We start from the raw sequence: 25,000 nt of genomic DNA, 5'->3' as shown, positions 1-25,000 counted from the left end.
GCAGCATTATTGTAATATCATTTATTGTAACATATATAAGTTGGTAAAGCAATATTCTTTAAAGGAAGAAAGAAAGAAACGAAACTTTATTCATTTTTAATTAATACAATGAAAGGGAGAGATACTAGGGGTTATCCATTTCGAGGGTATCCGCCCCGGATACGAATATTTCATGAGGGAGGAAAACCGTAGTACCTGGAGAAAAACCCTCGGAGTCAGATTGAGATCGACTGAAACTCAGCCCACATACGACCTCAAGGTCAGAGTTGAACTCGGGTCGCAGAGGTGAGAGGCATGGTTGATAACAATTAAGCCACCCTGACTCCCCAAATAAAAAATACTTCAAGATTAAAATAATGTTGCCTAGAATTATAAGACTTACTAAAGCTTATCAAAGGAGCAGTCATGGCTCAGTTGGCTGGTGCGCAGCTTTCAGTGTGAGAGGTCCCCGGTTCGATCCTCGGTGACTTAAATGTCTGTTTCGACTTTCCTCTGATCCATGTAGCTAAAGCTTTAAATACCCGTAAAACGGAGCACTGACAGAGGGAGAGGGGTAAAGGGTACACCGTCGGCTTCCATTGATACCAGCCTCGTAGCTGAAGGAACTACCGACGTTAAATAAAGTTACTTTACCTTTACCTTTATGTACTGCCGTGCTTAGAATTAAAAGGCTAAGATAACCATAGATGACAATTCTCACAGTTGTTGTCAAGCCAGCTTTCGAAATCTCTTCTTCTTACAAGTTTGATAAAATAATCTAAGTTTTCAGAGTTTTTCTGTTCACAAAGGTAGTTTTGACCAGTCAAGATCAAGTAGCGACCCAGATATCTTTAGAGTGCTTCCAAATCTCACAGTTTGACATCTTTAGTATTTTTGATTATGATGATGGCGGTTTCTTCGCTTGCGAAGATCACTGGGAAGAGGTTGATGCCCTGCGACATGCTCTGAGATGACTGTGCAGGCTGATTCTGGACCGGCATGCTCGTGAGCAGTTCGGGCACACATGTAGTGAGTCGGTTGGTGGTTGGCTTGCGGAGTCCTTTTGTCTTTGGCGCTTCTCTGCTGCTGCTGCTGCCTTCCTGGTCTCTTCAAAGTTTTCTGCTGCAGTCTTGACGGTGACTCTCCAGGTCTCTCTGTCTTGTGCCAGCTGTTCCCACTCTCCATGATCGATGTTGGCCTGGGCCCCACGGTCACCCTTGCCTTGGCATAGTTTGCCGTAGAAGACAGCCTTTGGCATTCTGGAGTCGTCCATGCGTGAGACGTGGCCCACCCATCGGAGCTGTTTGAGCATCAGCATGGATTCGGTGCTTGTGGTGTTACATGTAGCTCTCTCCAGAACTTCTTCATTGGTGACACAGTCCTGCCACTGTGATGGATCTAAGACACCTCTGGTGAAACGGTTCCAGCAGTTTCCTTTGCTTCCTGTAGAGCACCCAGGTTTCTGCTCCGTACAGTAGGGTGGTGATGACTGCGGCTCTGTAGAGCTGGATCTTGGTTGTCAGGCGCAGGGAGTGGTTCCGCCACACTCGCTTCTGTAGGTGCCCGAAGGAGCTGCTGGCTTTTGCGATGCGGTTGTTGACGTCCTTGGCTGTGGTTGCGTTGTTGGAGATGACGCTTCCCAGGTATGTGAAGCGTTCCACTGCATCAAGATGGTATCCCTTGATGTCAATGTGAGGAGGGGTGCATGCTTCCCACGGGGGCTTCTGGAACAAGACTTCCATTTTCTTGAGGCTGATGGTTAATCCAAAGGCCTTGGCTGCCTAGGCAAAGCGGTTCACGACAACCTGGAGGGCTGCTTCTGTTTGCGCTAGGAGAGCATAGTCATCTGCAAACAGCAGGTCAAGGATCAGTTCTTCAAGTGTCTTGATGCGGTCAACGAAGCGACGCAGGTTGATGACACTTCCATCGGTGTAGACGCCCTCATGCAGATCTTCCTTAGCTTCTCGAAGCATACATGTACATGTAATGCTAAAGAAGATCGCAAAGAGGGTAGGGTCTAGCACACAGCCTTGCTTTATTTCTCGATAGGGAATAAGTCTGTTAAAGACATCTAAATGACACAGTTGATATCTTGTTTCATTTTCTGTATATATTCTGTACATAGATAGGTGAAAGTCTGAATTTTACTTTTTATATACATCAATATTGCAAGGTCTTTTAACCTCAGATTGTAAAGGGTTGCTTTCTTGAGCAGTTCACTGCGTGGCAATATGTTAAAATAGGTAAGATTGTATATTATTTATACATACTGATGTAGCTTAGTTATTGTAGTTATCAAGACTGGATTAATAACAGTTTTTGATGTTAAATTGAGTCACCTCAGACGCATTCTTTTGGCCTTCCCGATTTATTGTTGAGCAATCCAGAGTACCATGTTGGTATCAATGATTTGCAATGGAGTCACATTGTAAAAGTAGCAAGTCTTGTAAGTATTCTAATGAGGAAGCAAGAGTCTACCAACTATTTCAGTTGCTATAGCAGAGATTTCAATAAAATTTGAGCTTGGGTCTGTTTTGAGTTGGCTTAAGCCAATTGTACATGTATCAACAAGGTGCCTGTGCCTAATGGCTGCTTTTGCATGGGGTGTCTGGAGGCATCCCACTTTTAAAATAACTTACAAAATGCAACATTTCTAAAGCTTTCAGCTTTGAGAGAATCTGTCTTTTAATAATTACTTCAATCACAATAGTAGGCGACTTAGAGTATGAGTGAAGTAACGACAGTACTTATTACAGCGGTTACCAATAACATGTGACCTATCGCATTCAAAAGAGTCGGGTAAAGTTGCGTTTTGGGGGACGTCAATCAAAGAAAAGCTGCTAAAATTGTTTTTAATTCTGACCTCATTTCAAGGCAGCAGAACCAAGACATTAAAAGTTTTATCTGCTGACAGCTGTTAATTTGTATTAAATTTGATTTCCAAGCCAGTTTATCTAAAAGAAAGGGTATCATATTTTGAAATGAAAAATTTCAAATTGTTGCATGTGATAATTTGCAAACTCAGCAATCCGTGTAAGTCAGCAAATTAGCGTATGTAGTGAAATTTAATTTTTTTAATTTAAAAACATCCTTTTCTCTTTACATGATTTTCTTTGGAACTTAATTTAAACAACTTTTAAATTCTATCAACTAAGCAAAATTCTCAGTTTCTTGCCTAGTTGCTGTGGAAACTTGTAAGGATTCAAAATAATCTTAACCGCTTTACTTTGATTGACTCCTCCAAAATGCAACTTTATCAAGACTCTTTTGATTGCGATAGGTCGCATGTTATTGGTAACCACTCTAAAGCCACTGAGATAGTTCCCTTTGGAAGTAATACTAGATTGAGGGAGTGTTACATTCAAAGACAAGGCTTTTTTTTCTTCACTTTGCTATTTATTTTTGTCATTACAAGTATACCTCTGTTGTGCTTGCAAGGTGCTTCAGTGTGCTTCCATGTGGTCTAAGGTTGCAGACAAAAAAGTCATGCCAGAGGCTCCAATAGCTACTGCAATCCTATTTGTTTGTAAAAAAACGTCTTAATCCTCTAACAATTTTTTGATCAGTGTCATAACATGTACAGGAGTTGGGTGGACTTTACATAGTTTTACATACAGTGTACAGTTGCATTTGTGACTGAATTTTTTCCCTTTGCGGCTAAAATATCAGGAGAAGTCGCAAAGTTGTTTTCACCTTCGCTCTTTCGAAACAAAGGGGTTAATTAGCAGTTGCCACTTTGCTGCTACTTTTGCTAACATAAAATTAGGTAATAAAGAAATGACAAAGTTATTTTGTCTTTCGCTGTAATTTTTCTTTCAATCTGAAGATACAGGGCTTGAAATTAACTTTTTTGCTCAGGTGCCAGCTGGCGACTAATGGGGAAAATTTGGTTTGCCAGATCATAAATTTTGGTCGCCAACTTTGCATGCAAGGAAAGTCATACATGTAATTACTAAATAGCCCAAAAAAGAAAAAAGAAACCAGCACAGGAAAGATCTCTGAGGCCATTGTTCTTTTCGGCTTTGTCTTTTAGTTTGGTGATGGTATTCTTTAAGGTTATTAGAAATGAAGTGAAGCACAGTCCGTGTTTTCCATAGCAAGGCAAACATGGGTTCCAACAGCTTGCATGGGAAGCCAGTTACCTTAATCGCAAGTAAACGCAATACTAGCCCCAACACAACCACAATGCTTGTACTAGTCTCTGACCGAGGTAAAATAAAAGGAGCGGCTCGTATACGGTTTCAGTAGCCTCTAGAATCCAGAGAGTCTCCAGTAGCTCAGTGGTTAGAGCATCCCCACTAGATCACGGAGGGTCATGGGTTCAAATCTCATCTGGGGCTCGGATTATTACGAGTTCCCATTTGACGATGCACAATATCTTCAATATGTATTTCTCACATTATTCAATTGCCAATGAGTAAAGTGATTTTGTCCTTAGAATCATAAATCATTGGCCTTAATCACATGGCGGCCATGTTGAGTCCTGAGGGATTGAAAACTTTTGTTTTTCCCCACCGAAAATTGCTCCCAAACATTTCACCTCCAGGCTCAGGGTACAAAATCTATTGTCTATAGCCAATTTATGACTTCCACATGAATAAGGCCCATTGGTTTATGGAGAAGCTTACACAGTTACATGAAAAAGAATCAGAAAAAAGAGTCTGATAAAAAAATCGAAGAACATCTAAACCAGGAGTCAAAAACCCAGAGATTGCAAAAGATAGTGTGAAGTTTGGCATGAATCATTTTTAATAAATTTGCCCTTGCTTTTCCAGTTATTTTTCTGCTAGTGAGTTAATTTTCTGAAGTACTTTTAAATTATTATACGTAACTATACATGTATATCCATTTCTTGATTTTCTTTACAGAATCCTAATGTGGAACGTCAACATGCTGTTATTCAATATGATGAACCAGAAGGGTGTTTTGTTGTTCAGGATTTAAATTCTGCCCAAGGCACTTATGTAAATGAGTGTCGTGTTCAAAATGCTGCTGTTAGACTTGCGCCTGGAGATGTCATAAGATTTGGATATGGTATCCTTTAAAGTCATTTTACTGTGTCTATCAATGAAACTAACCAAAAATATAACATAACATAATACTTTTACAGTACTTCTCAAAGGTACATTGTACATGTAAGTAAACAGTCTTGCCTCTTTTTTCAAGCCTTGATTCTAACACTTCTTAAAGGTGATTATTTGATTTTGAAAGAGGAGAAAATCAAGGATTGAGAATCCAGGAAGAAGGATGTTGCTATCTAAAGCATTCCCGTAGGGGATGCAAGTAAAGCATTGAAAAGAAATTCTAGGGATTTGAAACAATTGATTGTAGAAATTTTAATTTATCCACTGGTTTCCTAAATATGTCCCACAGCTTCCCTCAGTTTTAAATTGGATATTTTAATATAAATTTCATTTAAATTGGAGAGACTAGATGTAGAAGCTATGCCACACTGAATAACTTATATATTCACTAGGATCCTATGTCTTTATGTATTAGCACATTCAATAGTTTTTGTTATATTTATTTGCAATTTTCTTAAAATCAGTTAATTCCATGCCATTATATCTACAATCTTAATAACATTTTAATTTACTGCTTGATTAAGCAATTATCAGGGGGATTTTCCACAGGATCAAATACACCATGTCAATCAACTAGCAATTTGTGGTGAATGTCAATGCCAGTAACATTCATACAAGAATAAAGCACTGCATTAAAATTTGCTTAACAGTTATGTACTATGACAGGAAATGCAGGCTTTGAGTTCCAGGCAGATGCAGCCTCTCCAATGCACTATTCATCCATGTCACTATCCAAGCCATGGGAATCCTGCAGGCTCCGTGTGTGGTCATCACCTATGGCTACCATTCAGTCAGGGAGTGTAACTTCCCTTCCTTACATCAACAATGTCTCACCTTCCAGTTGTGAGAGTATTCAACTTTACCCAAATTCACAGTCTACAGTCAGTCTGCCAGCAGCCGCATTAAGCTCACCTTCTGATTTGAAAGCCACATCTGATGTAAAAGTAAGTATTACATGTATAATATCATGGGTGACAAATTACTCCTTAATTTAGGCACGACATTTCAGCGTTAATTTATAATTTCACATGTGAAATTACAAAATTGCCATGGTAACATCTCTTGTATCTCGATCAGAGCCAAGATGGCATCTAGATTTAAGACAGTGACCATTGAAGAAGTTACGAAATTAAAAGAAGCGGCAGAAAATTTAAATATGTGAAAGAGCACAATTAACTGGGTGAGAGTTTTTGAGAAGTGGTGTGACGAAAATAGCCTTGAGAAAAACCTGGATGATGATTTTACAATTACGGTTGTGAGCGTAATTTGTCGCCCACAACGTTAAAAGGTAATCAAATGGTTTTCTCGTGAAAGTAGGAAATAATTTCACTTGCGTTCGCCTAAAGGCTCGGGAAATTATCAGAATTTTGACAAAACGCGCGTGATATTATTTCCTAGTTTCACTCGTCGCCATTTGATTACACATACATATCTTGGTATTTTATAACTCAGTGTTTTCAAATAAGTTGAAATGAAGGATATAAGCAATGAATTTATTTCATCAGATACTGACAATTTACAATACTAGATAACTGATTAGTAAAAACATGGGCTATTGACCAGCCCCAGTTGTTCGAAGGGTGGATAGCGCTATCCACTTGATAACTCAATTGGGTTTTCTAGTGTTTATCCTCTGGGTAGTGATTTATCTGCTGGATAGCATTATCTAATATGAAAATGAAGCGTAACGCTCCTAAACACGTTCGCCAAAATCGTAAACAAGTTGTAATGTGTTTACAACTTTCAGAATATCTAAATAAAAACTGTTATACATTCCGTGATCAATTTTCCGATCGATAAAAGCTGCACAACAAAGTTTCTTTGTTCTCCTATCAAAATTAAAATCCATTGAAATCACTTTCATCAACGTCACTTTCACCAAAAATGTCACGTATTCTTGTTTATTCACTTCCAAGATGGCAACTTCATGTTCATCAGCATAGAATAGTTCACCTTTTTCATATACAATTGACTCCACTCCATCATCCTCAGCAAACGGATCACTTTCATCCATTTCTTCCCAGAAAATGTCGTCTTCAGTACCATCAAGCTTAATTGCGTTCGTGAGGCAGCATTTGAGAAATGAACGTTTCATGGTGTCTGGGGAAATGGCATTCCAGCTTTCTAAAATCCACTGGCAAATCTGCCGAAGGTCAGGTTTTCGAATGCGGCCTGCTGGTGTGAATGTGTGGTTTCCATCTAGCATCCACTTGTTCCAATATTGTCTTAAATTGCCTTGCTGACACCGACATCTAAATGTTGTAAAAGACTTGTCATCCTGCTTGGTATTACGGCCATATCTGTGCGTGAATTTTTCAAAACCCACTTAACATTGTCACTTAAGTGAGCTCTAAAAGAGTCCCACACAAAGAGATTTATTTTTTGTAGAAGCCTGCCAACTTTGAAACGATCTTTTTCATGACCAGTTTTCATGATTGACACTGATTTTGTTCCTTTTGAGTCCACCTTAGAATTTGCAGGCATGTCAAAAGTAAGCGGGGTTTGGTCTGTCTTTGAACAAGAGACATGTTAAAAAACTTGTTGCGCTCATTTCTGCAGAGAAAATCAAGATTCTTCGAAGATATGGACTTAGTGTTTAGTTGTATGTGTTGTAAGTAAGTAACAATTGAAACGGAACATTTAAACGCCAATTTAGTGTACGACCGTGAGATCTCTTGCATATTAATGAGGTGTCAAAACGCTTGTAACGGCATATAGGCCACAACCCTAATTTCGGTCCCATTTTTCTGGGAAAAAAGTGCGGCCTATCCGTGGGTAAATACGGTATTTAAAGACCCTGAGTGTTGGTCTGGCCGGAGTTGAACTCATGACCTCCCGCGTGACAGCCCAGTGCTCAACCAACTGAGCCACCGGTTCGTGGTGGATTATGTAATAATACAACTGTACAGTAATATAACGAACACACAGCTACATGTATGTCAGGCTATCTTCGAAATCTATTATTTTCTCTGTGCAACTTGGTTTAATTTCTGTCTATTTGCACATTCCCAGTACGAAATACAAAAAGCACCTGTAAGAAAACCCTCCCAACAATAATGACACGATTTTGATCTTTATGGCAGACCAATGTTATGCCACACCCTCCTTTGCGGTCTCGTCCATCAAGTGCAGGTACCACAAAGGTGGGCCCTAATTCATCTGCTAGTGAGAGAAGTGCAAGTGCAAGACCCCCTGTTGTAAGAGGTATTATATATATTTTTGACATTGACCTTCTCTTAGTTTCTTCTTTTTAGACTGTTCACAGTCCCCTATTTTCCCGTTTGATCGTCAGAATCGAGCACAGCTCCGCCATCTTTGTTTTTAAACAGCGAGCACGAACTGGGGAGAGTGACATAACTACCAAGTGGGTGGGGGTATTGGAGGGGTTTTGGCGCACCCACTCGCTAATTATGTCACTCTCCCCAGTTTGTGCTCGTTGTTTGGCGGCACTTTGTGCTGGGTCGTAAAGACTTGTTTCCATATCTCAAAGTGCCCTTGGACGTGAGGGGCCTGGGGTGGCGGTAGGGGGTGAAGGGTACAATAGCTGAAACAACCCAAACCTTTACAAAAATGTTAACCTTAGGCCTAAACAATATGCTTTAGATAATGTTTAGGCCTAAGGTTAGCATTTTTGTATGCATTTGGTTTGTTTCAGTTTTGTTGTTCCAGGCCCCTCACATACAAGGGCACTTTGAGGTATGGAAACAAGTCTTTACTGTGCTAGATCCTGACGATCAAACGGGAAAATAGGGGACTATGAACAGTCTACTTTTAGTCTGCATTGTTAGTTTCTTCAAAGTTTTCTTTGTGCAGAATGAGCGTTGAATCCCTATTTGTGTGCAAACCGCTTCTGGGAAAACAATTATTGCCTGTATGCTTTTGTTGTGTAAAATGATTGATAGTGTCATGTAATCAAGTGAAGCTATGATCTTCGCAGTTATGAAACGCAATTTTTACAACTGCGTAGAGAAGCCTGAAAAATTCAGGACTTCAACGGGGTTTGAACCCGTGACCTCCCGATTCCGGTGCGACGCTCTAACCAACTGAGCTATGAAGCCACTGACGTTGGGAGCTGGTCACTTGTGGGTTCTCCTCTACGCAATTGTAAAAATTGCGTTCATAACTGCCAAGATCATAGCTTCACTTGATTTCATATCCGCAGTTCATATATGATTCATTTCATATACCATTTCATCAGTGTCATGTAACTCTCTGTCAAGTTACTCAGTATTTGTAGTGGTTTACAGCATTAATTTTAACATAACCATACCAGTCATCTGTATTTGAGTCTGGCACCCCTGTAGAACTTTAGCCTGTTAATTGAATCTCTCATACAGTATATGCAACATACCCTGAAGCTGTACCATCTGAAAACAAATGATAATGCGCTAAATGCATGCAGGGAGGTTTAAATAGCTGAAGCAACTGCAACCAAGCAAATGTCTATACATTTGATTTCTAGGTGGCTGGGTAAATGGTGCAGTGCAAGGTTCAGGGGAACAAAGTGTCCAGGAATTGGTAATTTGACAGACTGTCACAAACTTGACAACTGTGTGGGACTAGGGGCTGCATAATTCTCAAGAGAATGCTGAAAATCAGTAATCTCTTATGCCAAGTTTGTGTGCTAAAAATTGCTCCGACAAAGTCGTTCTAATGAAAGGTTGCTAAGTTAAGACCAGTCTCTTTATGGTCCAAAACGCACAACAATCGCAAAGTGACCTGTCTAATGCTGTGTTGAAATATAAAACCATTGCCAAAAAAGAGGAACCGGCCATTCTTCTGCAGTCATTTTATGGACATAGTTCATAATATTTAAGTCTTAATGTAACGCTATCCAATGGCGGTCAATTTTCAGTCCTTGCACAACAAATATCTTGAAACTGAAATATTTTTAAAATGGTCGCTTTCTCTATTTTTTAAAACTGGTAGTGTGAAATTTATAACCGACTATTGATCTAAACGACTGAAAAGCAAACAAAATGTTTTTCTCTGATGGTTTTGTCGCACAGACAAGTTGTTCATGTCTTTTTTGTTGCTGCATGCACGCGACTTCGTCTAGTTTCATTTGCCTGCTTTTTGAATTTGAATTTCACCTTTACGGCATGTCCAGGAAGAACGTCTCTTACGTATGGGTGATGAGCTAAGTCGACTTGCCTCGTTTGAAGCCGAATGTCATCGCAAAGATGGTGTGATTGCAGCTTTGAGGGATGAAGTTGGTGATCTCAAGGGAGCTGCTCTTGAAACAAATGATGGCACTTTAAGGTATTGTCGTCGATCATGAAAATATTGCAGGTAATAATTGCAGGTTTTATTTAACCATGCAGCACAATGATTTATCTTGAAAATACAAGATCATGAAATAGTTTTCCGTCAGAGTGTTTGTCCCGACTTTGAAATACAAATAATTTTACTTTTGGTTTAATGTCTTTTTATGAATGTCAATAATATTATAATACTTTCTTAGGCCGTTTCATACGTAAAAGTTAAACTTACCTAGTGAGTAGTACATCTAAAGTAAATAATTTAAATTCTTATTTAACTGAGCTCAAATTTGTTTGGTTATTTCATCCGTTATGTTTGTTATTTAAAGTTGCAAGTATTTTGAGGCAATATTCAATGTTCCTAACAAAGGCAAGGAATTATAGCTTAAGACTTGAACTACTTTTATTGGCTTTCATGGTTAATATTGGTTTTTGTAACCAGAAAATAACATAATATCTTGCCAAAAATAGAATGTGTGGAGACTACTACAATCTTGCTTGTGGTGTCTCCATCACAGCTACATGTTGCAAGGAAAAGTTACCAAAAAAGAGCAGTCACAGATATTTAATCAGGATCTACTTGATTCTTGCAAACACGTGTCTCTACTACATGTCCCCTTTTGTGATCTGGCCTCTCCTGTGTGTTACGGAAGGAGTTCGCCAGGCTCATCAGCATCTTCCAAATGGGTATTGGTAGGCAACCACCTGCCCCACCCATTGTTCTTTTTTAGAAATCAATCAAGAGACAATATGACATTAAGATGCTTCCCTTGATCTGCCTCCAATTTGTTAACTCATTCACAGCTGTTTTAGGCTAATTTTAGGGTGTGTTTATGGAATTAAAGTGACATAAGGTGAGTTATAGGGGCAGTTGAGGCGACTTAGGGTCCCAGAGGAAGCCTGCTGTGTGTATAAAGCTGTATTACCAATCTTTCAATAACAGGGCTAGTGTAGACGACTACTCAACTATTCGTCAGCTCCATGAGCAGGTTTCTCATTTACAAGCTATTGTCCGGGAGAAGGAGGAATATGAAAAAACTTCAACACAGAAGGTGGCAATGTATCAAAATCAACTGCACGCCAAGAACAGTGAAGTGGCAACACTTAAGGATCAGTTACATGTTCAGGTGTGTGCCCACGGTTGAAGATTGTAGAGGGGTAATTTTCGCCTTGAATTTTTACTTATAGCTCTTCACAAAGTAATGCTGTGTATGGGTACTGAAACTTAGTAAAACCAAGAAGACAAAATTCTGTTTTACTGACAACCGTTTTTAGCGTCAATAATTTTCCTGTTAATGAAGGGTTATTCTTTTGAAGGAAGAAGATTATTTTACTCTGCGAATCTAACAATTATAGCCAACATCAATGCCATTTAGACTTGTAATCACCTTCTAAATTGTATCATTTTAAAGTTTTTAACTTATTATAATATTAAATATCCTATTTGACTCACTGATTTTATACTGAGATCTTATTATGTAAAGCGCTATTGATCTATTTATTGTAAATAGCGCTATATAAGCAATAATTTATTATTATTATTATTATTAGTATTATTATTATTATTATTATTATTATTACAATAACTATTATCGAGCAAAAAACGTCCCAAAAACTCATACATTAGGAATGACGAAACAAGTTGTCAGAACTTGATGTCATTGACGAACCCTTTAAGTCTCTCGTGAAAGCTGTAAGAAGTGTAAAACGTGCTGCATCAGTGTAACAGTTACCGGTAATCAGATTAATTTCTTTAATTCGCGTTGATTCTGTTACCATTCACTCATCAGGTGAATTGTATTATTTTCGTGAATAAATCGTATTGTATTGATTTTTGTGCAATTATCCCTCTTTCACTTTTTGTTGAACAAAATGCTTGACGCCTTTTGACTCACAAATTGCTGTTCTTTTTGAAAGTCCAAAGCCACAACCTGGGTGAAAAATGACACAGAGACCGCCACAAACAAGATCGCTTCCTTACGCATTGAAATTGCGGAAAAAGATCGAAAAATTGCCCAACTAACCAACAGCAATGAAAAACTTAACAAGCAAAAAATGCAATCTACTACCTTGTTAAATGGATTACAGCGTGAAAACTCGACAAAAGATGCTCTGGTTCATCAAGCTAAAAGCGATATTGAAAAGCTGAGGAAGGAACTGCGCGAAAAAGATTCAACAATATCCAGCATGTCAGTGAAGGTAGGATCACACTTTTGAAAACTTGCAGTCAATGCTTTGAATACCAACCCGAAAGGGAGACTGAAAATTTGCCCAATTTATAAAATGCCTATGTGTCGATGAAACCCTAACAGAAGTCCAACTTCTACATTCTAAACTGTTCTCTTCAAATAATTATTGCATTATCTTTTGAAGGTGGGAAAACAGAAGGCTGCTAAAGAAGCGGAGAAAGAGGCTAAAAAAGTCGAGCTGGAACTTTGTGCGACCAAAGGGGTAAGAATCTGACCGAACTTATTTTTGTGGAGAAAATGCAGTGGACAGTACAGTCTCGTAGAACTGGTTTATATGATTCAGAAAGCAGAACCATTCCAGTTTAGTAAGCCTCACCCTAAACACTTTTACATGCCAATATGTGAAGAGTTACATTGACAGAAGAGAGCGTTGAATCTTCGTCAAGAAGAAACGCTGTGTAATGTGACGCACAGGCCATGTGTAACGAACATTTAGTTGCAACAACCAGGAAACTTTTTGGCCGTTTTTGCTGGAGTTGGTAAGTGAAACACGACTGATCCTGTCGATTATTAAAGCAATGGTTTAGTAGAGCTTGGGATAAGTGAAAGTAGGGCAGAGGTAAGTTTCGTAACGAAAGGGGCTACATTTTTTTTTAAGCAAGGGCGGTGTAGCATGGATATTTCAACAGAGATATCTGTTAAATTGTATTTCTAGCTCATGTTCTTATTTTGCAAGCCGTTATAGGCTTATTTCCATGTCTAGGGGTTAACGCTCAGATCGATTCACCTGCCACTGCGTTTTGCCAAAAGTGCAAGAAACTCGTTTTATATCAGTTCATTTCTTGCCTGTTAGCAGCAGGTAATCAAAAGAGAGAGACGAGTTAGAGTAAAATAACTTTGAAATTCATGCTTTTATGACAAGCACCATTTCGCGTTTGCCGTTTCACGTAAACACGATGCTCATAATCTCTCTTTTATCTGCAAACTGTTCAGTCGCTCAAATATGTACAAAAGGGCCGACAAATTTAATGGAAAAATTTCTACTCCACAACGAACTACCGGAATGTAATTTTTGTAGAATGACAAATCTCAATGAACGGCTTTGGTAAGAGAATTCTATGGTTTAGCGCAGAGGAGAGTAACTTTGCATGGGTAATCATATGGTGATGAGTGAAATTAGGGAATAATTTCACGTGTGTTTTGTCCAAAATCAAATAATTTCGCGAGCCTTTAAGCGAGGGAAATTATTTGATTTTGGACAAAACGCAAGTGGAATTATTCCCTAATTTCACTCCTCACCATTTGATTAATTAACAATTATTCACCGATAATCACTGAGCCTGAGGCGAATAATTGTTTTAGTATAAATACACAGGTGATTATTTCAAAAAAGAGAAAAAAAAAAACTTTTCAACACGAAATCATCTTCACTTACAGTGGCAAAACGACTACTGGCAGCCATTTTGTCCGTCGAGGTGACTATCGGCTGATAATCCGAGATAGCGAGCCAATGAGAGCGCACGATTTTGTATAATCACCTGTGTATTTATACTAATTACCCATAAGCATTAATATCATGAGAGACAAATTACTTTCACAAGACATTATTTTAGCATTGTAGGAAAAGTTGACATGGCAACATTGTAAGTTCACGTGTGAAATTAAAAATTAACCCATGTTATTATTAAGGAAACATCACGCCATTACTCTTCACACTCAACACGAAGAAATGGTTATTAGAAAATCAGAATCCTTTTTCTCAAAATATACAGGTAATCATGTCCGGTCATGCATCATATACAATATTGAATGTGTATGATGATGATGTTGGCTGAAACGAGCAGCTGGAGAAATTTGTGGCATAAAGATTTCACAATTTGTTTTCCAGCTATGTTGCATACTCTTTGATCAGTGTTTCATGCTATTGCTGATATTATTTTTCATAGAAACTTCAGACTACGGAAAAGCAATTAAAGGAGAGAATAAAGACCATTGGTGAACTAGAGCAAGAGCTCGAGAATATAAAGGGTTATGTTAATGAAGAAAGGAAGGTCAGTGAAGAACAGTCACGAGAAACTCCTATTCATAAACATGTGTGGCCAGTAAAATGCAAGTATTAGGCTTCAAGCATACATAAAGCGCACGATTGAGAAATATATATACCTACTAATCGCTCTAACTTGGGCTATACTCCAAGAAGTCAAGATCACCAGTTTTGGTATGTATTTGAAACAACTAACGTTATGATTGTACACAAATCATAAATTAAAATAGATCTCAATCGAGAATACATGTACAGCAGCTGCTGTAACATCATTCTAATTCAAATTCTTTTCTGTTATCTTAGTTTGTGTTAAGATTTCTTCGAACGATAATTCTTCATCACAAGGCAGTATTAAGTATCTAATTAACTTGTACCGTTTTTTCTTGAGTGAAAATCTCCTCCCTTATTAGAGTGATAAGGCCACACAGCATGACCTGGACCGCTATAAAGCACAATGCCTTGATGCCCAAAGAGCCGAGAAACTGCTCAAAGTTGACTATCAACAGCTTGAGAAAAAGGTATGTATTGGATTTCTGTTTGCATAAGAATGAAATTTAAAAAAAAGTTTTAAGGATTGTTTTTTTTGCTCGCGCTTGTTGCTCTTTTTATTACTTATCCAAGCGTAAAAACAGAGCTCCCGGGTTATACATTCTTACGATAAATCAACCGGGTTAGCCTGCGATACAATCGAAACCCAGTACCTGGCCAGCGTTCATTAAAAAACAGCTGACCGTGATGAGCTCTAAACTTGAGCCCACGATATGGTCTCATGATACTGATCAGCAGATACCTTGTTTTGACATGTGTCAATTGACCACGACATGGATGCCAAATATAAAAAAAGTACGCTGTAAAATAGCTGGAGACAAGTTTACCCGCGATGTGGTCACGTGATACTGGTCTCATTGGCATACATGGAGGAGTGGACGGTCGTACGGTGACCAAAACCAAGTTTTACGCTTAGCGACATCATTGAGACTCACTTAAACGGTTTCAACATTTGACCAATGTTCGATCCACGAAAGTGGAACGTATGTTGGGCAAATAAGTAAAAGCAAATTTGTGCGGACGCCGTTCAGACTGTTCCAACCAATGGTGCAAACAATGGAGCCAACACTTGGATTGTTAGGAAGAAAGACAAGGCAACAAGATTCTCTTGTCCAGATTTACGACCTGATGTGAGCATGCATGTTCTATATTTGAATGTTGAATGAAGGCTTAAATCAGTTGAGCTGAATTTTCTTCAAGACGCGTTCAATATCTTTTACACCATCCCAATAGACTCACTATTTTCCAATCTTGTGGTTGGCATGGCAACCGAGTATTCAAATCTTGGTCATCTTAGGTCATGTGACACACTGAATATAATTATGGACCTGCCAGGGTATTGTGGTTGCAGCCCTGGAGGGTGTAGGGTCCTCAGGGTATTGTGATTGCTACCCTGGTTGGTGTAGAGCCCCAGGGTATTCTATTTATAGTCCTGGGGATGCTGGGATCTCTCCAAGGGTATTGCGACTGCAGCCCTGTGGAGGTTCCCTTGGAGAGAGAGGATGATGCCTCTCACTTAGAGTAGTAACTCTTTAATACTGGAGCTGTCAATGCAAGGGGAGTTCTTCATTCCCAAGCCCTTTTGTTCACCGGACATTCCTGTGCTTGTCAGTTCTCATGTGTTGAGAATATTAACATTACCTCAAATGCATCCAACATTTGATTCAAGAACGCTATTGATAAATGTTGAAACCGTTTAAACAAAACGTTGTAAAAGTATGATACATTACGTATCACTGAGGCTTGTAACACGCGAAAAGTGACTTCTTTCCTCTCCGCTTATGAGGTTGATAGTAATAATAATAATAATAACATTAAAAAATCAGGGGAATTGAAGTTCTGTCGTACTGGGATATAAAGAACTTGTCTCCTACTCTGTGCGGAATCCATGAAAGGGAAGTAGACTGGATAGAAAGTATTTCTGTGAGGTTTTAGACCACAAACGTGATCATTGATGACGTGGCCACTTGAAAATGGGGCCCTTTTCTTTCGTTCCTCTTTTTCTTTTATGCATCTAGAGCATCGAAAATCTCGTCCACTGGTCTGTCCGTGTTTGCTTTAAATATTCACTGAAATATTGTCTACGCAGACTAGTGTATCCCGAATTATCTTTAAATCGGAGGGTGGCAATGCGTCTTGTACTATTCTCCAGTGTAGATTGCATTCTTTATATCCCACTCAAAACAGAGATGTTCCTTTTTTATCATACCTGTACGCAATAAATTGAGTCCTTTGTGTCATTTACGCATGCCAGTTCCAGGAGGAGTGAAAAAATTGTGCCGCTGGCTTAATGCCATTTCAAAATTTCCTTTTTAATATTTTAAAAGTATTTGTATTAAAATATTTTTAAATTTCAGTCTTATTATCCATTGATTATTACTATATTATTGTATGGTATTATTATCGTTCTGAAATTTGAAATTTACATAATTCTCTGAAATTTACATAATTTTTAATTACAGAAATTTTTTTTTGCTCTGAAATTTACATAATTCAGCTGTGAGGCTGCAAAGTGATTTAACAAACCATCTCTATCTATTTATCTATCTACCTACACCTAATTGCAATAACGTCTTAGAAAAAGGGAAAAAGCCAACTGAATAGGATTTGAATTAATTAGGCTATAATTAAGCACATTCTCACGGACAGGTTGGATTCATTTACAGCCGTTGCATTTCCCCGGGATCTTTTTTATTGTTTTCCAGCTTTAGAACAATAGCAAATTCCAACAGGCAAATACGACGTTCATGCGTGGATGCTGCAAATGAATTCATTGGGCTTATTATCCTAATTAATTCCTATTTGGCGTTTGCTTTTTTTCATTTTCCTTTGACAACGATTTTGCAATTAGGTGTATCTAAACTGACTCCATGCTGGACCGAGCGGTTTCCTCCCAGAATCAAGTCCCACTCTTATCACCAACTGACATTGTCCCAGTTCAACGTTTCTGCCGCCCTTGTAAGGTAACCTATTGGTTTGCCTCCCACTTCAGTTACGATTCCTGAATATTTTTGTATTTGTCTCAATGATTTGTTTCAATGGCTCTGAAAAGCCTTTGAGGGGAGCGGTCAATTACATTCATGCATGCTTACATGAACAATTTCCTCTTACAGTTTGGTCATTTTCGGCGAAAGCTGATTGAATACACATTCAGTGGTGGCGATTCACACACCGTGAACCATGAATTAGATGACAATGAAGTTCTTGATTTCGTAAGACACCTGGCTCAAGACAAGCTTTCCTTGGTAGAGGAAATCAATCAGTACGCAGGCTTAGTAAGCGAGGTTAGAGGAACCATGATCCTTTATGTGCCATGTTAGAATGTCGCTTTGGAACTTACTTTTCTTTTGAAATTTAATCAGCCTATTAACATGCAGCGTCTTAAACCTTAACTATCTGTGAATTGTGTTAAGCATAGTTGACAATCACTTGAGATTTTTCTTTACTTGCCTTTAGAAAGAAACCACGGAGAAGTATTTCAAAGATTCAGCAAATGAACTCCGAAAACACTTGGAAGGGATGGAAGTATGTAAATCTTCCTTATTATGGAGCTTAAGTACAATAATGTTCCCTAACCATAGGGAATGAGCAAAAACAGTGGCTTTGCACGCTTCGCAGGTGTGTATTTGGGTTTACTTGACAACGACCCGAAGTCGACCAGATTTGATGTTATGTTGAGGCAGAGGACGAAGAATTTTCAATATTCTCTCCAAACAACCACACTCATTTGTTGTGGAATGACTTGGAATACCCGTGCAATGATTACAATGACACGAAGTTATATTTTCGCAAACATGACGACGACAGCTAGCAGACGTTATCTATTTACCCTGTTTGTTGTAATTTGGCAATTTCTTCAAGTCACTCCCGAAGGAAAGTGTGTTTCGACATTCCAAAAGAAAAATAATTGTTGATATGAACAGTGTGTCTGTTTGGAGTGAAAATTGAGAATTTATCGTCACATCCTCGCGTCCTACATTTAATTTAAATTTGGGCATTTTTGCGTCGTTGTAAGGACAGAAACGGCAAAGTATTGTACCAAAATTCGCAACGCTCGTGCAAGTAGTGCAAAGTGGTTGTTTTTGTTAATTACGCCTCCCGTTTTAATAAGCCTGGTCTTCACTAGTGACGCAAGCGAAAGCGCAAACACAGGCACAAGCATAAGAGGGCTTATTTCACCGTGAAAACGTGGTTGACGCAAGCATGACATAAGCACAAGCGCAATTACAAGGGCTTATGCTTGCGTTCGCTTGCGTTCGCTTGCGTCATGTAAAAACGAAACGCAGCGTAGGCACAAGGAAATTTGTTGTGTCTGGCCAACAGACCTTTTTACCGATACAACGGCCATTTTGATTTCTATTGTTTCGAATAGCTATTATGGGATGCCCAGGGGGCAAATACACATTAATTTGCCCCCTGAGCATCCCATAATAGCTATTCGAAACAATAGAAATCAAAATGGCCGCCGTATCGGTAAAAAGGTCTATTAAAGCACTCGTTCTAGATTCCCAGCTTCTTAACATTTGAAGAAAATGGCGGTTGCTGTGGTTGATTTTGATGCTTATGTCTATGTTCGTTTTCAGTAGCATAAGCTGCTTATGCTTGTGCATGTGCATGTGCATGTGCATGTGCTTGTGCATGTGCTTACGCTCGTGCTTGCTTCGCTAGTGAAAACCGGGCTATAACCGTCCTCGTTGTCCTTGCGTAAAGCACCCTGTTGAATGCCTTTGCGTAGATAACAAACTGTTCTTTAAGTGCTACTATGACTTAAAAATCAAGTCTTCTTTTTCTTTGGATTTCAAAACCATGTTAACTAAACACTAAGGACGCTTTCCATTTGACTTAACCGGCCAGACTGGGCATTAGGAAGGACTACCTCTACAAAGCATTCAAATTAACACACTTTGAGGATGATCTATACTCCTCCAGAAAAATACGAGCTATCACCATGCAAGTGTTCCTTCAAATTGTTAGATAGATGGCCTTTATTTTAAAAAGATGAGTATTAAAGCTACATTAGCTTGTTGGATCTTTTACAATAACTAATCACTAACTAACTAGGAATATACACAAAAAGAACATTGGACTTAAAATAAGCGGTGTTGACAGATATGAATATAAACATAAATTTAAATATATACAAAGTCATCTTTTCTAAAATTACAAGTGGAGACAGACGTTATCTTAAAACTAGGTTCATTAGAATTAACTAGGGATTTGAGGTTTAGTCTGAGGTCACGATACGGGATGATTTTTGGCAAGGTACTGCAAATATTGGTCACTGCATTCCATATGGTTGAGCCCCTAAACGCGACAGAGTCTTTCATATAACGCGTGTTGAAGCGTGGAACAATTAAAGAGGCGCAAGAACGGTTTGAATAATTTGTGGCCCGTTTTATAAAAATCAGATCAATTAATGTGTCAGCTAACCTATCGTGGTAAGCTTTGTGGAAACAGATAAAAATGGCTGATTTGTAATAAATAGACAGAGTCTGCCAGGTATATTTTCAGCGCCTTTATTTTATCCGTGACTAAAGGCTTTGGAACGTGGACATCTGTGAGTTGAGGGAATATCTGTCTTGCTCTTGTCTGCGCAAGTTTTCCCGTATTCACAGCTTGTACGCGGGGGTAAGATGTTGGATAGCTTTAAGCTTTCCAACATCTATTTTATGATGCAATTTTAACTTTTAAATGTTTAAGGGGGTTAGCCCCAAAGTATCTTAGCTCACGCTTTAATACGCGTGCTTCTGTTCATGGGGGAAACACTAGAAACAAGAACAAGTTAGACATCCCAGCGTTCAATACAGCTGCTGGTCAGCGTTCTGTTATATATCGAGCGGTGAAATGCTGGAACACGCTCCCTGAAGAAATTATTAAATGTGAAAGCTTGCACAGTTTTAAATCTAAAGCTGAGTCATTTTTATACAGTTTTTAAATGAATCAACTATATGTATTCTTATAGTTTCATATTATTGTACATACGTTTTAGATTTAGTTATTCAGTAATTTTTGTAAATTATTGCGGAACAACCCTTTGGGAGCATTAATAAAGTCATTCATTCATTCATTCAAGCCAATCTCAGCAAAGTAAGAGTTCATCAGGTTTTCTTTCTCCGAGTCCATAAGTTCCAAGGTGCCGTCTTCCTTCCTAAGAGACCCGATATTTTTGCGGACCTTAGGGTTGGTAGCCCTTTCAAGAAGATTCCAGTATGCGCTCAAGGACTTGACTTCATTAAAAACAGTGGAAAAATTAGACAATTTAGCTTTTCTTAAATCAGACGTAACTTCGTTCCTGACCCGTTTCTAATTAGACCACTGCTCCGGGCATTTATTAGAGATTGCCGCCTTAAACAGTTTATACCGTCGATTGATTTTGTGACGAATTTCCATGTTGTCCATGGAGAGGAGAAGCTTCTTGCCTTAATCACCCTCCACGGAGCATGTTCATTGGAGATATCATCGAATAGTCGTTCCCAAACCCATAGCGGGTCGTCAGGCTCTTCGAAGATGGATGCGATGTAAAATGGAGTACATTCAAGATCATGTTTAAATTTCTCTACGTCCATTCTTTTGTACTTCCTTGTTTTAATAAATTTCGGCGGTGGTCTTTTGGCCGAATGGTTGCGTAAATTAAATAGTGATCTGATAACCCCAGTGGGTTTTACCCCTGGTTTTTAAGCCTTGATTTAACAAAGAGACGCCTGTTTATTTTAACTGGAATTTTTCTATTTAATCGTCAGACATTACTGAATTTAAAATATTGAAAGAGCTGGATCAAGAAGAAAAGGACATCAAAGACTCGCTAGTTTAAGAATGCAATGCGTGTGTATGCCACTGAATTAATATGCGGTACGGGAGTTTCGGGCTTCCAGAATAATAAGCACTCGTGTTTTGCATAATTATGTAATACGCTGCGTATTTTGTTAGGTTTGAGGTGGTGGGGTAATGCGTATATTTCGCTGGTGCACATATAGGAAAACATTAATTTTAATTAACCTGCAATGGCGTCGAAAGTCATTGTAACGTGCGTGGCGATTTAGTGCATCTTTCAACAAAATATACCCTCATGGAGCTCAAGAATGGAACGTCAATTGGATAAACAACACAGGAGGTGAAAAATTAATATCTGGAATCTTGAAAGCGACGAGTAATGGACTTCGACACAATCTATCGCCATTCGAGCCGAAATCAAAGTGAGCTGTATTTCTAATACTGTATTTTACTAAGTGTGCTGTTTTGTAGAACACTGAAACCAAATGGAAAATTCTCTGGTAACTTATGGGTTCAACAAAGACAGAGAAGGAATCGAACACCTTAAGCGGATCTGTGATCTCTGTTGTCTGGCTATTTGTACTATTTGTACTCAACTCCGCTGCACAGTCTTCAGGTAAAAAAATAATTGGAAATGTGACAGCCAAGCATTATTTGAAAGAAAGCTTGTCGTCTATTTTGTGCTTCATTATTCAAGGAAAAGGTTCTTCATGGAAAGGGTTTGATCCTGAAGTATATTTTGTTGCAATTGCATAAATGCGACTAAATTTGTTGCGTGCGTTGCTATTTTTGTGATTTTATTGTTGTGCAAATTTTGACAGAGAATATTAAATTATGAAAAAATATCTACGGATAGAGCGTTAAAAAATCTTTATTTTAGCGGTTATTTGAACATAAAAGATGCAACGCTTGACGACAAATAATATTTTTGTTAATATTTGAAAGAAGAAAAATTTCGCGGGAATCGGGACGCGGTGAAAATGGGTTATCAATTTTGCTTATGTGCGCTGAAAGGTGATACGCGAGGAGACAGGAATTTTATTTCTCTGACAAATGATTTTGCCATTGTAGTGTAAAATGAAGTTTATTTGGGAAGCCAACAATATTTCTTTAACTTCCTGGTTACTTCAATTTATTGCTACGACTTGCTAGTGCGAAGATTGTTTACATGAAACTCACGCTTTTTGCAGATTTTGAGTGTTATGAAATTACATCATTTCCGTGACAATATATCCCTTTACTCTAACCCCAAAACATTCAGATAGTAACAAACGTCCTATTTATTAACTATTTCTTCTGCTTTTGTGCTTGTCAGCATTGTGATTGGTGATAATTCGCAAGTCTGTTTTTGTATCTCATGGATGTTCAGATTTTCAATTACATGGCCGCTCAACCTCGTGATTGTGTAAATAGTTCACCCTGAAGTCAAAATAGATACGTTCTGAGGAACCCGACAAAGAGGCTTTTCTGACCCGACAGATGAATGTAAGATTCAGTTAAATATTGCAACAAAATTAAAAAACCCAAGACGTCGTTTTACTCTGAAAACGACGAACGATTAACATTCTTTCCCGTAGTTCATTCAGTTGACACCAGGTCATCACGTGCACTTTTATGGTTGCCTAGCACGTGATCAATTTCTTTCTTTTGACAAAACATAAAAGTCAGAGATTCAGAGCTATATATATATTATTAACTATGTTATTTTTTTCCTTCATCTGTCTTTTGGCTTGTCTTTCTCTGTTAACTCCTGGTTTTTACGGTACTTTTTAGTGCAAACGTAAAGCCAAACAATGTTTTGACCTGGCATCAGTTTAGACTAACAATGAGAGGAATTACGAAGAGGAAACAACCCTTTCTTAGCGTGTGCTATAAACGTTTGCTTAGTGCAACTGCAAGACATGCATGCTGGAAAACGTCCGTTAGAGCAATTTGCAGTTGGTTTTTTGCAGACTATTTATTTAAAGAAGAAACGAGTGAATTTTACTGAAGAGTGTGTTTTGTTATCTTTAAAACTGAATTTATTACCAAAGCTTGAAAACTAAAAGACCTCAAAATGGAACAGGACAAATAATTAAAGGTGTGAACGTGTGAGCCAAAGTGCCTCTGCTGGCGCGACATGTGGGTGATCACTCAAATGGTCTTTATGACCCTCCACTTGAAAAATTAACTGGAACCCCATAGTTCAATACCACTCAATTCAGTGCCTTCTGTTTTTGTGTAACACGTACCACAGGAAACCCAGTATACGTTTTATGGAGCGTCTAGTTGATCATGAATTTCGTCATAACATTGTCAAAGTAGCTGTGGATCCACGAGGCGATTTAACTAATCGAAAGGGGTTCAGCGTTGTCTGTACTCTTATCGACAACGACATTCGTGCGCCTCGTGAGTCCGCAACATTTTGACCACTGTGATGATGAATATCGTTGTCGATAAGAGTACAGACAACGCTGAACCCCTTTCGTTTTTTTTTTGTTTACCACAATATTTATTTCAGAGCGTGACCAAAATCATGACACAAAGAAAAAGCAAGCGTTGTCTATAACTTTCTCGCAATATGATTGGTTTATTTCCCAAAATGAGCGTTCCTGATTGGCTATTACATTACGTGACAAATAATAATTGACGCGAGCAGCGTTGTCTAGACTCTTATCAACAACGTCAAATTAGCCAATCAGATTGCGAGATTACAAGCAATTGTGGTAAAAAGCCGGGTGGATCCGCAGACCACTTTTACAATGTTATGACGAAATTCATGATCAATAACAGGACAGACACATGAAAAACTGACATCATCATCATCATCAATTTTATTCAATCTGACGTGACCAATATTGCGTCAGTATTGCAGAAATTGTAAATTTATGTGTCTGTCTGCTTATTGACGATAAAATTAGCCAATGATTTGACAACAAAGGAAACTAATGTCACGCATGCGCATTATCAATGGCCAATTCAATTTTATTTGCATTGTGATTGGCTGAAAAGCTTCGAAACAGTCTTAGAACGTGGGAAGAAAAGATGTTGCTGCTATCGCTAGTTGTAGTTTTTATTGCATTCACTTTCAACGCCATCTATGCGCTTAAGGATGGACAAAATCTAGAAAGCCCTCGGCAATTCCTTCTACTTAGGAAAGTTCTTTATTTGGGATGAAACGAAACATGCCTTGATCAGCTGTTTTAGAATGATGCGGTGTGCTCAGACTTGTCAAAGAATGAAAGAGTTGCCAGTAATCGGATCCGTGCTTTATACGCAGAGGATTCTGGGATCGCCAGGGGGCAAACATTGCAAGTCGCTGTGAGAAAATGAATGGCAGAAACTTATTTGACGTCCAAAAAAACGATTTTGGAGGGAGATCAACGCTTTTTTCGGCACAGTTTTATCAGAAATCGATTTGGACAATGTTGATATGCGGCAAGTGTAAGTTTTTGTTTGAATAACTGTCAAATATGAGATATAATTTTCTGAAAACCTTCCTTGCTTGCTTAAGGTTTATTGTGAAATGGTCTCACAATACTACAAAATTAGGAATAAATCTGGAAGGAATAACTCAATAAAGCCTTTTCAGTTGTATTTATGTGTGTATGTGCTGGCTTTTGGCCAATTTCTAAACTCAGCAAT

General features: G+C 38.5%; 1 protein-coding gene across 1 annotated transcript in view; it reads left to right on the top strand.

Moving 5' to 3' along the window:
* Positions 1-25,000, top strand: part of LOC138052041 (forkhead-associated domain-containing protein 1-like) — a 104,898-nt gene that overhangs the window by 902 nt on the left and 78,996 nt on the right. The window contains exons 2-13 of the mRNA XM_068898395.1: positions 4,848-5,013; positions 5,730-6,007; positions 8,147-8,267; positions 9,526-9,581; positions 10,174-10,325; positions 11,268-11,451; positions 12,242-12,523; positions 12,698-12,775; positions 14,460-14,564; positions 14,968-15,075; positions 17,719-17,889; positions 18,062-18,130. Of these exons, the coding sequence (XP_068754496.1) occupies positions 4,848-5,013; positions 5,730-6,007; positions 8,147-8,267; positions 9,526-9,581; positions 10,174-10,325; positions 11,268-11,451; positions 12,242-12,523; positions 12,698-12,775; positions 14,460-14,564; positions 14,968-15,075; positions 17,719-17,889; positions 18,062-18,130 (1,770 nt within the window). The remainder of the gene's footprint in view (positions 1-4,847; positions 5,014-5,729; positions 6,008-8,146; positions 8,268-9,525; positions 9,582-10,173; positions 10,326-11,267; positions 11,452-12,241; positions 12,524-12,697; positions 12,776-14,459; positions 14,565-14,967; positions 15,076-17,718; positions 17,890-18,061; positions 18,131-25,000) is intronic.

This window comes from Montipora capricornis, chromosome 6 (genome assembly GCF_036669925.1).
Source record: "Montipora capricornis isolate CH-2021 chromosome 6, ASM3666992v2, whole genome shotgun sequence".
Classification (NCBI taxonomy): domain Eukaryota; kingdom Metazoa; phylum Cnidaria; class Anthozoa; order Scleractinia; family Acroporidae; genus Montipora; species Montipora capricornis.
This window is presented reverse-complemented; position numbering and strand designations above follow the sequence as displayed.